At 36.7% G+C, this 17,111-nt stretch overlaps 1 protein-coding gene across 1 annotated transcript in view; it reads right to left on the bottom strand.

The window, feature by feature from the left end:
* The window catches only part of poe (E3 ubiquitin-protein ligase-like protein poe), a 797,274-nt gene that overhangs the window by 589,665 nt on the left and 190,498 nt on the right, over positions 1-17,111 (bottom strand). The window contains exons 19-20 of the mRNA XM_067137373.2: positions 15,840-15,984; positions 5,573-5,705 (exon numbers count right to left, since the gene is read on the bottom strand). Of these exons, the coding sequence (XP_066993474.2) occupies positions 5,573-5,705; positions 15,840-15,984 (278 nt within the window). The remainder of the gene's footprint in view (positions 1-5,572; positions 5,706-15,839; positions 15,985-17,111) is intronic.

The following is a 17,111-nucleotide window of genomic DNA, read 5'->3' as shown; positions in this document are numbered from 1 at the left end:
TTTCATGTTACAAGATGTAAATGAATCATTTAACTAAAGCATCACACATTAAAATTCAAAGTGTTACCACTAGAACAGCTGACATGGAAAAGTGATTGAAAATTCAAACAAATTCAACTTACGTTAAAATGATCTTTAAAAAATTAACTGTAGCCTTTTCCAATATATCACCAGCATTTCTCCGGCTCGCCAAAATCAATTTCTCCGTAGTTTTAGAGTCTTTGGGACATTTATAAACAATTTGTTTGGGATGGTATGCGATGTGCTATTGCTCATCGGAACTATACACTATTTATAAGTTTTCTGCCTCACTGTCTGCGCAGGATTCATTTTAAGTCTAAAATATACCACTCAGATTATTATCCAATGTATAGACTTCGAATTTAACCAAACCAGACACTAACATAAAGTAGAAATACGCTAAGTGTATCCTGCTTCTCACAGCACACTATGTGTTATTTCGTCCGCTAATTCAGTCAACCTGTACGATGTCAGACCAATGAGATCGCGTACTTGCGTGACGTGACATTTTCGTACTTTAATTTAGATTTTTATCATGTTTGGAGTTATTATTTGTACATTCTGATCACATTTTTGAATTCTGCGTGTAATTTTGAATCAGATTAGCATATTTTTAATTAAAATCCCGGATCATGCATGTTCCCTATTACTGACACCCGCTAGCTTTGACATACGTTATCATTAGCAACGCCTCCAATTAAAGTTCCATTTTCTTTTCTACTTTCAGATATATCAACCGTATACACACTTTAACATGTTTATTACATTCACACTTCTGTTTTAAATAACTGACAGTGATTTTACCATCTTGGATTCATACTATGGGAATTGAAGAAACATCCCCTTTGATTGTGTTTACACTCAAGGCCGTCACAGTCTTAATGATGTATAACAAAAGGATCCATTTTAGTTTTAAACTCTCAAATATTCATGTTTAACCACGTTTCAATCTTCAAAAACTGTTAATTTTTTTTTAACACACTTTGGTGCATTATCGTTGTTTTAGATGTTATTGTATAATGTTTTACGAAATCATTATTCATAATTCATAAGATTAGAAAGACTCCATATGTATTATTTTTAGGATTGATATGGCTGATCATGCCCGTAAAGAAGGGTGAAACATGTACCATTGACTTTTATGTATTATGTATGAAATTTTAACCATATGTAGTGGTTTATATTGTATTGTATTGAACAGGTGGACTTAAGAAAAAATATTGTAATAATATTCGAGACATACGTCATCTTCAATACAGAACCAAAATGAGAATACCGTATTTCACGGCATAATCGTCGCCACCGCGTAATCGTCATATCCTTTATTTTCAATACAAAAATCGGACTTTAAACCTTTAATTACATAATCGTCGCACGTCCAAATTTTGTTCACTAATCTGGTTAAAAGGTAAATGGAACTGCAACGTAAGTTGCACATGAATGCGCAATTTAAATACGTGTAAGGTTTATGGGCAATTTGGCAACACAGTCACGTTTGCAACATGTTGCACAACGTATGAATAAATAATACCGGTATATGTGCGACGCATGGCTTACCGGTAGACTATCGGCAGTTTGACAACGTGGTCGCGAGACAGTGTACTATTTATTCACCACCTACATATTATGCTTACCGGTAGGCTATCGGCAGTTTGACAACGTGGTCGCGAGACAGTATACTATTTATTCACCACCTACATATGAGTTCCCATTTGAAATACGTAAGGCTGTAAGTTATCGCTTATCGGCAACGTCGCCAGGAAATACCGGCTAGGTAGGTTGAATGGACCTCGAACCAGCCCTCAGATACAGGTAAAATTCCCTGACCCGGCCGTGAATTGAACCCGAGGCCTCTGTGTAAGAGGCAAGCACGCTACCCCTACACCATGGGGCCGGCTCCTGTGTTATTGCGCACGAAGTGAAATCCAAGGCGATAACGCAGATTTCCACGGAATTATTCAGGCGAATTATTTACGATGTCTCAGTTGTCATTGCTATATTCTTATCTTACTACTACGTCATACGTGTCCGGGCATGGGATGAAAACTTTTATCCAAGCAGTCAAGATAATTATTATCCAATGCTATTAAAGTTTTATTTTATAAACTCGTCAGTAATTTAATGTAAAATCATCAATAACTGGGAAGAAATATTAACCTAATTACCGTATGTTTAATAGAAATTGAAAAAAATTAATGTTTGTTACTGACGTCTCGGAATACAGTCAACTAGAGGCGGAAAACTATCGATAGTGCTATCGATAGTTATCGATAGCGATCACTATCGTCTGGCATCGATAGTCAGTTGCCTACTATCGATAGTCAACGACAGTTTTCTTTTTCGTCATTGGCTTATTTTTCGCGCTAACAGAAATTGTGCAGCTGTTTGCAGTTAACTGGTGAAGAGTTTGTTCCAATTCATAGGTGTGCATTTAAGAATCTCTGTGTACCTGCGACTTCAGTGCCGGCAGACATACTATTTAGCATTTTGGAAGGTTGAATTCTCCATGCAACCTAACCTTAGTTGACTTGATGCCAATACGGGACAAAAAATAAGATTGATATATTATCAGAGATTTTATGTATGCACATTTTAGTTCAAAGAAATCATGAAAGCAACTGAAAACTCTCCTGCCATCTGCTGAGACTGCTGTAAAACATTTTTCCAAATATATTACAATACCTGAGAAAATGTCGGGCGATCGCAAAACGAACACTGCAGCAGAACGAGAATTTCTCAGGTGGTCAATGAAGAGATTTATGAGTAATTCCGATTTGAATTTCAGAAATTACATAGCATCAAATAGTTGTGCTTTCTACTGATTTTTTGTGTATTGTGTTCAATAAATGTTCTATTTTCAGGCATAATGATATTATTCGTTCCACTTTTTGAAAACTATCGATTACAATCGATAGTAGAGCTCATAATATCGGAAAATATCGATGGCGATTACCATCGATAGTTGGCCGCCTCTACAGTCAACTATACAGTAGATCTACACCGCGCTAGCTAGAGCTCCAGTTTGCGAGCTTTGCGCAAGCGCAGTAGTGTGTCGCAACCAACGAGCTAAACCAAATACTTTATTAAAGTATTTGGCTAAACTGATAAATTGTTGCATGCTTCCTTGCTGCCTAACAGTATTGGCTGCTCTGGAATGGACAGATCACAGATGCATTTATTTGTTTCAGATTTACGTGATTACTGTAGACATGTGTGAGTGAGAATTTAAGTTTTTAATTTGTGTTTTGGGTGTTTGCAGAAATAATTTGTTTTAATAGTAAACAATTACGGAAAGTCATTTATATCGCAAAACATTAACGTGTGAAGCATTTATAAGCGATTATGGGTAAATATAGAAACTATTCTGCGGGCTTCAAGCTAAGCGTAATTAACTTCGCTGAACAGCACGGGAACAGAGCTGCAGAAAGAAAATTTTCTGTAAGTGAAAAGTTGGTGCGTGACTGGCGGAAAGTAAAAAACAAGCTAAAAAGCACAAACCCTTCTAGACGCGTGTTTAGAGGTCCTAAAACAGGGAAGTTTCCTATAATTGACGAAGAAGTGTTTAGGTACGTCAGTGAAATACGTACCGGTAACAATGGCTGCAGTGTATCATATGAAATGTTACAAATTAAGAGACAGGAGGTAGCGCGCAAACACAACATACCGGTAACTCAGTTTAAGGCGACTCGTGGGTGGATTAAGGGGTTCATGCGACGACACAATCTGTCAATGCGAAGGAGAACAACACTAAGCCAAAAGTTGCCTGCTGATTACACGGACAAGATTGTAAATTTTCACCGATTTGTCATACGTTTGCGCAAGGAAACTTCGTACTTGCTTTCTCAAATCGGTAATGCCGATCAGACTCCAATCTTTTTTGATATGCCTCGCAACAGCACTATTGCGCTAAAAGGATCACGGAGTGTATTAATGAAAACCAGCGGTAGTGAGAAGTTGCGATGCACGGCAATGCTAGCCATTACAGCTGACGGGAGAAAGTTGCCGCCTTACATCATTTTCAAGAGGAAAACGATGCCTAAGAATATACAGTTTCCCCGTGGAATTCATGTACGAGTGCAACCAAAGGGTTGGATGGACGTAGAACTCATGCTGGACTGGGTTAAAACTGTGTGGAATAGAAGACCTGGTGCACTACTAAAACAACCAGCTCTGCTTGTTTTAGATAGTTTCCGAGGTCACCTCGTGAACGAAGTGAAGCAAATTCTCACTACAAATAAGACACGACAGATAGTCATTCCTGGTGGCCTAACATATGCTTTGCAGCCACTAGACGTATGTGTTAATAAACCCTTTAAAGACCACTTACGTCCATTTTACGAGTGGATGATGAGCGGCGATCAGCAATTGACGCCCGCCGGAAATATCAGGCGTCCACCCTTGGACTTGTTATGCTCGTGGGTGAAGAAGAGTTGGGATCTTATACCACCTGAACTAGTCTCCAAGAGCTTCAAAAGGACTGGGATTTCGAATGCACTAGACGGTTCCGAAGATGACGCAGTGTGGCAGGGAGACGAAGAATCTGATACTGGTATTGACAGAGGCGAGGACGGCGCATCAGATAGCGAAACTTGCGATAGCGACACCGAAGATTTGGAATAAATTGCGTACCGGTAAGTCCGCATTTCACAAAGTGATAACTTTTTGCAAGTGTTTTATTTTAACTTTAATACTCAAATTAATGACAAATTAACTTAATACGTTCATTTTTATTTTCAAGTTGGAAAAACGTTCGCCGAATTGTTGCGAAAAATTATGAATTTTGTTTTAGACTATTTTAATTATTTTAATGTATAAACGCGAGTATTACGTGCATCTTAAATTTGTATCAAATACAATTTAGTTATAAATACATTTTTTGAGTAATACAAATACTGGTATTAAATATTCATCGTATAATGGTCGCACCCTACAATTTTTTTTTTCGAAAATTTTGGTAAAAAAGTGCGACGATTATGCCGTGAAATACGGTAGTTACTTGTAACATTGAGTACTTTCCGTGCAAGTACAAGACATCTAAGATGCATACATTACAGTAATCCAATGAATAAAGGACTTGCACAGGGGAGCCAGCATAGATTTCTCCTTGTCTTTGAATCATGCTTTTCTTTTCTTTTTTTTCGTTGCCTGAGGTTATGTTTGTCACTGAGTTATCCAAGTGTTTTATTTGAATACTGTAGATGCAAGTTGTTGGATACATTTCGGAAATAGTTTCTTTCCATGACATTTGAAGGATTTAAACTGTGAATCAAGGTTAATTGCATGCAGTAACAGGTCTTAGGGTTGGCACTGAGTTGGCGGTTATTTTGAAATCACGTAATATTCTAGGTCCGATTTTTGCGTCCCAATGACTTTGAATTAACGAGCTGCCATGTGTGCATTACTGAGTGTCACTTATGGCTGATTATATGATTACCTTTCTGTAAGTAAAGTTGATACTTCTGACACGAATAAAGAAGAAGAAAAGATTTCATATTATTTAAATGGCAAAAACATTTTAATTTAACACATTCATAAATATTAAGGTACTCACTTTTGTGCATCTGTTGTATCTGTGGCAGGCTTTGCCATACCTTCATCCATAAGAACCTGAATTTTTGCAATGATAGCATCTAGCAGCAGGAGATCTGACAACTGCGGCAGACTTGATTTAGGAACCAAAGCATCTGTAGAAAATAAGAATGACAAATTCATTATCATTATTTATGAAATCCACATAGAACACCAAAAAGGTACTGAAACATACATGTTAAGATACGGGTTAAAAGTGTAATTCACCAATTAAAAGACGATTAAAATAACTCTTAAGATGATTTTTATTTGTTTGTGTCATCAGTCCATAGAATGGTTTGCTGAAGCCCTTTTTCTGCCTCTTCAGTTCCTGTTTCCCATTCTCTCCAGAGTCGAGTAATGAACCAAAGTCCTCCATTGTTACCCATCTCTCCAACACACTTTCTCTCCTTCCAATATTACTTTATATGTTTTCTCCTCTCCTCTACACTCTCCAGCATTGTATCCATGCATTTTGTACGAGGTCTTCTTTGTGGTTTCTTTCCTGTCTATAAATACTTTCTTTAGCCCTTACCCCTCGAATTAAAGTTCTCTGTGTTGCCTCTACTACTCGTATTTTAAATGTACATTTTTATGTTATATGACCTGTATTAATTTTTCACGATTTTGGAGATAGCACTTGGTTTTAAATGATGTAGTTAGGCTATGCACGTTTATAGCAAGCTATACGGGAGCAAATAAAAGCAATATGTGGAATTTAAGACGAATTATTTTGCATTTTTATTATTATTATTATTATTATTATTATTATTATTATTATTATTATTATTATTATTACCGTTATCGCATACCGATTGGTTTCTTTAATAATTTAGTGTACAAATTATCGCTAAAAAGCAATTGAAAAACTCTATTCATTCTCTGTTTTCATACCTCGCGGTAGTTTGTAGGCTGAAACCACTGTAAACGGCAATTTCTTGAAATCTGAATCTGTTGATTTATAATTGTGCCAGCCGTCAGCATCAGGTACCTGTTGGGTTACGGTACACAAACCGACCATCGTCAGTTCACTTTTAGGCATCGTGAAATGCTATTCGATATATTCATTAGGGGCAGAGGTGCAAAAATACTGAAGTTTTGTGTGTTGCCTGACATATACAACATATATATGACTAGAAGAGCACATGGCGGCCATGTTTGTTTACTATGTGCGTGATTTGACAGCTGACGGCTACACTGCCATCTGAATAATGGATTTTTGACTAATTGTCGAATAGTATCTGGATTCTACAAAGTTCCACGTGGAACTAAAAGATGGCAGTACAGTATAACATCGTGTATTTTGTCAGCTAAGAGACGGCAGACGAGCGGTGGGCGATAAAATGCCGTGTCGGGTCTCCCCCGACATGCGACCGGAACGGGAATATCGTAATGTCGGGCCTCACCCGACAGACGGGTGGTAAAGGTTAGAACTCTGCCTCTCCCATTTGCATTATGTGTTCATACTATTTCAGCTTGCTTATTTCTATCCTGTCCCATAGTTTTGAAACACCAAGCCCCTTTCTAATCCCTTTATTTCTGATTCTATCTTTTCTTATCTTCACTACAATACCTCTGAGGGAACTTCACCTTGGCTGCCTGAACTCTACTTTCATCTCATTCTGTCGTCCATATTCAGTATTAGTCTACTATAGTGAGTAAAGCACATAACGAAAACCCCGTTATACGGACAATATTTTGTTGTCCCTTCAAAATTCCTACATTAAACTGTGTCAGTTATAGTGAGAGCCCTATCACTGACGCATCCATTATTACGAGCGATTAAGTGCGCGCAATTTTTTCCGTAACCGATATGTATGCACCCCAGCGATTGTGCAATTGATTATCTTTGGTATCGTTTCCTCGCTATGTCCACTAGCGAGTTCTCTCATCGACATTCGAAGGCGATGTCAGAGTCAATTAGTAATACCTGTCGACTACTGTTCCGTAAAGAAAATCCAAAATGAAAGAGAGCATATTTCTGGAATAAATGCGTAAATAACGTGTCCAATAACAGTTCTTAACTCGTTAAAAATAAAGGCTGACTGAACGATCGCTTAATTTTAATGCTAAAAACTGCAATTAAGTAAAAATGGGATACATCTCAAGATATGGTAGAGTGCATAATTGATTTCAGAGGTTAGTTTATATTTTCTCGCGTCTGGTTAACTTACGGAAAGGTTATTATCATGTAAATTTATAGCGAGAAGGTTATCATTTCTCTAGTGGCGCTTGAAATATGTTTTCATCATATGTATAGTACAGTTAAGTTAGGATGGGTGACGCTATTGAATAAGGAAACTGAAACGTTTGCCACAAAATGCGATTGATCATCTTTGGTACGATGTAGTTTGCTCACTATGTGCGTTTGCGAGCTCTCTCGTCAACATTTGAAGGCAATGTTGGAGTCGATTAGTAATAAAGTAAGAATGTGATACACCTCGAGATATGGCAGAGTACATCACTGATTTCAGAGGATAGCTCATATTTTCTCGCGTCTAGTTAAATTTCGTAAAGGCTATTCACATAATAATTTTTAGCGAGGATAACTCATTTCTTTACATGTGTTTCAAATATGTTTTCATGACACATATAGGTCTACGGTTAGGTTAGGTGACTCCATTCGAAGAAGAAAACTCTGAAGGGATAGTGTATTTCTCCGAATCCAAGACAACGTTTTTTCCCCTCAGAATCTCGTGCAAAAAATCGAGGGTAGTCTTGCATTCGCAGCCTAAGAGTAATGAATACCACTGGCAACTACCTTGGTAACCACGCTGCTCCTTTTCACCCCCGCACGCCGACGCACACACAAAATTCGTTGACAATAAATGACCGCCTCTTTATTGTACATCGCTAGCCGTGAAAACCGGCTGTACAGTGCCTGTGTGGAATGTCACTATATCTTGGGAAATAGTGAAGAGAGAATGATATTCTATTAGCCTCTACAAAAATGTTCCTTAAATCTGCAGAATAGCATCAAAACATGCAAGCCTTCCAATTCTTAGAAACGCCACGGCTACTCAGTGGCAGAGTTATAACGCGTCTACTGTACCTGACTCTTAGCAAAATTTTTATAGACTGCAGGAATATTTCGTGATGGGTAGTTGTAAAATACGTGGACCAGGTATTGCTGGCAAATTTTCAACGGGTTCTCTTCGATATTATGATGCCAATTTTAAGTTAATGGTTATTAAACACTCGGAAATGTAGAATAATTGTGCATCCACAAGAAAATATGGCATAGGCCTAATTAAAGCCAATATTTGGCGTCAGCGTGAAGACAAAGATAGCTAAAAAAATGTGTACTGTACAAAAAATGCATTCAGTGGTCCGCAACAGGAACGCTTTAACAAGTCGAAAAGGAAATTGTGAGGTATGTCCACGAAAAACGCAAGGGCAGAATGGCCATACCGTGACGCAATAAACTCGTTCGTTGACCTTCAACGTCCGCGGTTAGGAATATACATCGCTAGCCACTGACCTAATAGCTCATTGGGACAATACTCTGAATGAATAAATGATTAAATAAATAGGCCAAATACAGAACTTCTTTGCAATTCCTTGGAACTTCTTGATTCTACAGCATTATATTCCTCACATCATCATCATCATCATCATCATCATCATCATCATCATCATCATTTTTCCACTCCAGTTGCCCGGGTGTGGTTTACGAGCTCTCTCCACTTCTGTCTGTCCATGTACCACTCTTCTCTCAAGACGACATCCCAGCTGACTCCTCTTGTTCGTATGTCCTCTTTCACTTGGTCCAGCCATCTCTTCCTAGGTCTTCCTACCGGTCGTTTTCCGGCCACGACTGTGTGTAGCCATTGTTTTGCTGTCCTAGCATTATATTCCTCACACTCTGGTAAAAGCCACTTGCTCTTCTGTGATTACACTTTCCAAGTAGTGGAACTTTTCACAACTTCTAATTGTTTTCCGTTTACTGTTATCCTCACCCTTCCTTCCTAGCTTTTGTCATCACTACTGTTTAACTCTTCCCTATGCTTATTCTCATTCTAAAATCTTCTATCACTTGATTCCATACATTAACTTGTTCTTGCACTTCCATTTTCTACCCGTACAGCATGTAATCTGCAAACAGTAGGCCCTTTGCTGTGTGATGTAGTTCTTCATGGCACCCAATTCTATGCCAAGATTTGCAAATGTATGGATATACAGTAGAACCTTGATTCTCCGTTTCTGGAGGGACCATGGAAAGGGAAAAACGTATGATAGGGAAAACTGAAAATCTGTGAACGAAATAAAACCATCAAAAATTTGGATGAACACCACAATAATGAAATATTGTGTATATATATATATTGAAATACAATCTTATAAAAACTCCTGCATAAATTACAAGAGTTAAAAATCTCCAAACTTCCTATTTAGTTGTACCGTGGAAACTACATCACATTCCTGTCAAAATATCTCTCAAGTCACTAACTTATATCAGCCAACTTCATCTGATAATACAGTAAAATGTCACTGTAATGAACGCCAGTAAACAAAATGTTCAGAATTGCACAATTATTTTTAAGTCCCTTTCCCTATTTGGTGTGTGTTGAAAAATTTCACTTCAACAAATTTTAAACTTTTAGTACAAAAAATAATAGTTAGCCTTTTGCCCATATTTATTTTTCCAAATTATAATTGAAATTCATTGTGTTATAATTGTCGGGCATTTCACACAACGTGCTCTTTGAACATTAATACCAGACAGCACTCATCACCACAAACAGGTGAAACTAGGCAACTACAAATATCAGGGAAAGGTAAGCAAACTGCATACCAATTCTGATCAGCGGGTTGCCTACCCAATCCACGATTTCCAAATACAAGCAGGTTCATAACATATGGTGCAAAGTAGGGGCAAAAGATCTTTCTAGGTCAACGTCCCGAAAACAAAGCTTTAAAACAAGGAAAAAACCGTCAGATATTTCGTGAAGAGTGGTTAAATAATTAAACTCTAAAAGACTAGTTGGTTGAGCTTCTTAGTGATCCCAACCACGGACGGTGCATCTATTGGCAGTGCAATATAAATGCAAAATTGTTTGACATTATTCCTTTCAGCACTTATCATAAACAACGAAAAGAGTAATGAAAGTGAAAATAACTTTTGAAATAGATTTGAAAATGTCTGTATTGCTATGATACTGTGAACTGCCAGCACATATTTTGAAAAAGAATAGTACCATGTGGCTTCATATGAAACCACATGATCTCAACCCAGCACGTCTGCTTCAGAGAATACAGTGCTGGGAGGAGAAGATGATTATTCTGAAACTGTTATGTTTCGAGTTAATCTCCTCTATTAAAACAGCTGGTATGTGCTATTTTGCCTTAGTTCAAAATTTAGTGGAATTTAGTGGATTCTCATCTAAAATTTAGCGGAGAAAAGATTTGTGGGTTGGCAACACTGATAACGAGGCATCAAAGAAGTGCGATAATAGTTTTGTTTCGTTCGTCTAACATAGACAAAAAAAATGAGTCAATGAGTAATTCACAATTTACAGTTCGATTTATAACAATTTATAATTGAGACGGCTTATTCCAAAGAATTACAGAGATAGACGTGGGGCCTTCCGGCTTATGTCGACGTTTACTCAAACAACAGATAAGAAAGTGCTTGGTTAATTGGATTATAGGAACTCTACCTTATGTATTAAATTCGTTTGTCGCAAAGGATGCCAGGAATACATTCTCTCAGCAATAGACATACAGTACTGTATAACATGGAAAAAGGGTCCCAAATTCTGCAAACCAACATTCATAAACGGCACTATCATGAAAGTTAACATTATATATATGCCGAAGTCACAGAAAAGTCATATTATGCAATATTAAATGCCCAAATATTTGCTATTAAATCCAAAATCTTCAAAATATGCATTATGCATAAATTTTCTCCCAAAAAAGCCAAAACATGCAGAGAAAAAATACGGTTATTTGGAATCGTTAATCTATGAAACAAATATCTGCAAAGTTGAGAATTGAAACCATCTTCTAAAACATGCATTTGCATGGATATCCACCTCTAATTATGATGCATTTATTAAAACTATATTTTATTCAATTATGGTGTATATCATTATATATGATTCATTTCTTGCAAAAATACCAAAATTAAAGTTAATTTGTGTAATATTGCCTCAGAGGGAGACATTCATATCAACATACTGGAAGCAGTGCAAATTTTCAGTGCTGAAACAATTGCAAACTGCTTTTAAAAAAAAAGCTAGAGTGGTTTATGAAGAAGGCAAACCACAGGATGTGAAGTGTTGGATGATCCAGAAAGAGAGCAAAACAAAGCTTCTGTGTGAAAAGTTGGATGTGCCAAGAAGTGTGAAACTTGCAGGCTACATCAATGTGGACTATGATGCATTAATGCAAAAAGAAATCACTGATGATGAAATTGTGGCAGACATTATGAGTGACAGAACTCCATGTAATGATAAAGTGAGAGAGGAAGATGTGCATCAAAGTATTGAACAGAGTGACTCTTGTGCAGGCAACAAACATGGCATATAGTATTCAAGATTTTCTTCTGTCACGAAGTCATGTGCCACAATCTCCCTTCAGTTTATGTGGAGTGCCTAGCGACTATCTTGAATGTTCTTTTATGTCTGGGAGTGTTCAGAAGAAAATCAGACTTTTTCAAACAATAAAGTCCTGAACACACTGTACTGGAACAATCTAAAATTTGATATGCTGAAAATTTACAGAAAACCTCTTGCAATTACTGTACACCAATACTTCGTGTACATACATTTTAATTTTCCTGTCATCTAATAAATATTAACCTTTTCTTTATCTGTAAATTTGTGCTTAATGTTGTAGATTCTGCAATGTATACAACAGGATAGATCTTAAAAATTGACTTATTTCAACATAACAAAATTTCACTATAATGAATTAATTTCTGAGGCCCCCAAAATTTTATAATTGTATTGGAGGTGCTATAGAGGATCAAACCAGCCTTCGGGCTGAATACTCAACGTACATTTTACTGCATTACTAAATTACGCTATGCTAAACAACTGATCATAAAATAGTTATTTTTATCTGTACTGTACGTACAACCCTTGTCCCATTGCTCTGCGGGTCGGGTATGAAGCGAGATGTATCTTCGTAGCGAGTCGTTACACCTGGATGCATTTCCTTACATAAACATCATCAGAGGAGTTAATGAGATGAATTGGGATGATGGGATAAATGATAAGAAGGGAGAGAGTGAAATACAGTGCCAGCACATAGCCTACTCCTGTAAATCTAATTAAATATAACAATCGAGGATAAAAACATTCTGGGAGGAGAAGAAAAGATGAACCAGTAAACTAGTTCTTTCTCACAGTCCAAGGAGGATGGGGGGAGGAGGAGGTGGTTCAATACAAAAGCATACAACAAGATGGCGATTTTCCGACTTTTCTTTTGTTAAAGTTTTGTATGGTAATAAATTATTAAAAAATCATCATTAGGCCGCCTTGTATTTACAGGTTACGTTGTACTCAAGAATATGGTTTTGAATGCGAACATCCATTCTCAAAAATTCCTGAATACATTATATTCAATTCCGTATCACTAATCACAAACCATAAAATTAACTGAAATAATTAATAATCAAAACTCAGGAAATTTTGGTTGAGCTCAGCTAAGAAGCACAAGCCAGTAGGCTACAGATGGGAAATTAAACAAATAAATGTTCGGCTCCCCATATAAAACTACAGCTTTTATAAGTACATTTTAATGTAAAAATCCCCATTTTATATTCAGACCAATGAAGTAATATCCCAATACCTCCGATGCTGTAAGGTACAGCTTCTGTTCGGGTCTGTCATGGTGTCAGAAGACAGAGTGCATCATTGAAAACTGTAGAGACTGTCAAATGTTCACATTAGGAAATAAGAAAAAAAATTAGCAAAAGTGCAGAGAAACTACATTTTGTGAAGACTGTCCCACTTACTTAGAAATGAGCCATGACCAACCACAGCAGTAAAAGTACCTCAAGCCATGTGACACCAGATATCTTCCAAGCATGTTGCAAACTCTCAAGACTCAATTCCTGTCTGAATGCCCAGTAACTAGTACCCCGAGAGAAGTGCTGAAAACCTGCTCAGCGATACAATTGTAAAAAGTCTGACAAAAATAAACATCTAACCCCAGATAGATTTTTTTTTTTTTTTAACAAGCATGATCATTTAACAAAACTGTTAACAAAACCTTTCACAAAGCGCTGTCAGAAAGCACTCTGTCTCCTTCCAACTGTTGCAGCCACTCTGCTTTAACACTTTTATGGTTTCCCTAAACCATACCAGGCAAATGTGAATCTATTAAAAAAACTATTTAAAATAGTTTATGTTGGGTCCACCTTGTCAATACACTTTTAATGATTGAAAATTATTTATTTTATCATATGTGTTTCAGAAAAATACACATTCCCTTCATCAGTGATGTCAATTCAAGGAATCCCAAAATTACAAAAAATGTGCACCTTTGCTACACTTCAGGGCCTAGATAAGGTTGATCCCCCTCTTAATATGAATTTCCTACATACATTCACCATTCTCTAACACTAGTATGTTAAAGGAATACTTGAATTGACATCACTGATGAAGGGAATGGATATTTTTCCTGAAACATGCATTAAAAAAATAATTTTCAATCATTAAAAGTGTACTGACAGGGTGGACCCAACAAATTATTTTAAATAGTTTCTTTAATAGATTCAGACAAGTCAATACGGATCAAATATATATGATGGTTAAGTTTATCAACAGGCAAATGTGATGCGAAGATGATCCTTTAAACAAGTTGACAAGAGATTACTTTTCCAGTACTTGCTCTAAATACCACAATGAGGGGATATAAACGCAAAGATCCACAGGCCCTTTCATTCTAGTTATTTGGTCACCAGTACATATACTACGTTTTTGTCAGTCTTGTTCCGCATAAATTACTATTAGGCTTACTCAACTTTTAAAGGTTATGTTATGTTGTACTCAAGAATATGGTTTCGAGACCAAATATCGGTTTTCAAGAGTTCTCAAATTCATTAGATTCAATTCTGCGCATGTTGAAAAGCGTTTGATTCGAGAATTTAGCATTGATGGGACCGAAATTTCTGGACGGTTGATGCGGAAAATAGTTTCTTCAACAAATGGATAATGCAGGATTTTTAAAATATGATTCATTTAGGATGTTTGCAGGACTGTGTAATTTGAACAAATGATCCAGTAAAACGCTACTTCGAGGAACGTATACTCAAGTTTCCACTGTACTGCATTCTACAACTAGTCTAATCTGTTGTCATTTGCAGAACCTGGTCTCTACCTGTCATCCCTACCATTTACACTTTCCTATGAAACCAACTAAAGAAGTCCTGAGTGTTTCAAGATGTGCCTTAGCAATTTTCCTTCTACAGGTTAAATTTTCCAAAATTATTTTCCTCCCACCAACTTAATTATCTCATCACTTGTAATCTTATCAACTCGTTTAATCTTCTCACACACTATCTTGAGGCTCAACATAAACACATTCTCACGATATGGTGCTACTGGTATTTGGAAAAACATTCGCTATCTCACGTTGAACCACAATACACAACGCTTTACAAGATTACTTTGAAAAAGTAAACCTAACACAAAATATTATATTTAATACCTACTAGACTTTATTAGTTTCACTCAGACACCAATTAAAAAAACACACATATACCAATCACAACCGCACCATTCACAAGAAAATGCTGCACAGGCAGGACTGTATTTGTGCACTGCCTGTTCTAGCTAGTGAACAGAACACCCCTCTTTTGAATTTCTTCATGACCATGTATTGATTTGAGTACACATGCCTTGCTTAACCAGACAATCCTACAAAACAAGGCATAGATGTACAAACAGATCATTTAGAAAAGTGAAAAAATACACTTTCTTAACATTATTTGCATTCTGTATTAGCTAAATTCCAATGAAACTACTTTGCACTTTTTTTTTTTCACTTGAATGGGGGTGTGTATTTAAGTGGCAATCAAACCTTCTGTCTCTCTTCCTCCACCATGTCTCAAGCTTTATGAGATACAAAATAAGTACAATGAAACCACTAGACCACAGTGATGGACACAAGTAAATACTTATTCCTTCAAAAACAGAACTATACAAAGGGGCACCAATTTTATTTACGATAATTTCTTTCATTTCTCTTCAAATGGTTCACTACTAGCACTGAATGAATGTCATTATTTTGCTTACCTGGCTTTTGCATTTGAGGTCGAAATGCAGTGATGCAGTATTTTGCTACAGTTACATCATACTGTATATTGTTCACAGTTTTAGCAACGTTTTTCAGCAGTGTTTCAGCATACTGGGTATACATGCCTTGCTTCACAAGACAGTCCTAGAAAATTAGGTACAAGCTGTATGAAGAGGTCATAAAAGAAAGGATGAATACAGATAAGTCAAATTACATAACAGGAAAAAAGAAGAAGAGAATAACAGACAACCAAATCAAGACTGCAAAACTTATACATGATAAACTGTAAATGTCTTATTCCTCCCTGGCTGATGATGTAATTTAAAGTAATAAACTTCATGGTTGGGTTCCATATTGAGTTAAGACATAACTTAAAATGAATACAAGATTTATTGTTCCACCTTCTCAATACTTAAAATCATACAATGTTTAACAAAACATTACAATATGATAGTGTCAGGTACTAGTTTCGATCCATATCCCGGACCATCATCAGCCAAGCCAAAATTGCAGGTAAAAGACATCTGCATCTCTTCTCCTCTCTTGCTGATCTACGCTGCGTGACGCTCACTCTGTCTGTTGCACTCCTTCCAATAGCTCGTTCAAAATAAGTGCAAGGTGAGTACTTGTTATTTCACACACACACACACACACTCACTCTCTCTCTCCCTCTCTCCCCCTTAGTAATTTCTCTATCAGATTTTCCGAGTTAATTCTAATTTTGTTCTTCAGGTTCTTTGGGTTCTGACTGAATTGAGACTTCCTTTAAACACAGCATTTGCTTAAGCTACATAGAACAAGTCCAGCTTTCTCAATTCATCAAGTCTATATTGGTCATATTGGACAATTCCCTCTGCGCCATCGTGGAACTTGCCCTCAGAACTTTCCAGAAAACTAAGACTTCACTTGAATTCAAATGTGCAACATGAGTCCAACCGTCAACCTAGACTCTGGCATCAAGAAATTTTGAACAACATCACAATTATTTTATACATTTGTTAATTTTAACACTCTGATCATATCTATTGTAACTTATGTATAAGGTTTTTACTTGTATGTCATTCCACTACCATCCATCCTCATGTTCATCCATATTAATTTATGTCTTACCTGCAATTTTGGCTTGGCTGTGGTGGTCCGGGATATGGACCGAAACTAGTACCTGACACTATCATATTGTGATGTTTTGTTAAACGTCGTATGATTTTAAGTACTGAGAAGGTGGAACAATAAATCTTGTATTCATCTTAAGTTATGATGATGTAATGTCC

This window comes from Anabrus simplex, chromosome 1, assembly GCF_040414725.1.
Source record: "Anabrus simplex isolate iqAnaSimp1 chromosome 1, ASM4041472v1, whole genome shotgun sequence".
Lineage (NCBI taxonomy): Eukaryota > Metazoa > Arthropoda > Insecta > Orthoptera > Tettigoniidae > Anabrus > Anabrus simplex.
The sequence above is the reverse complement of the archived record's forward strand: the minus strand, read 5'-3'. Positions and strand labels throughout refer to the sequence as shown.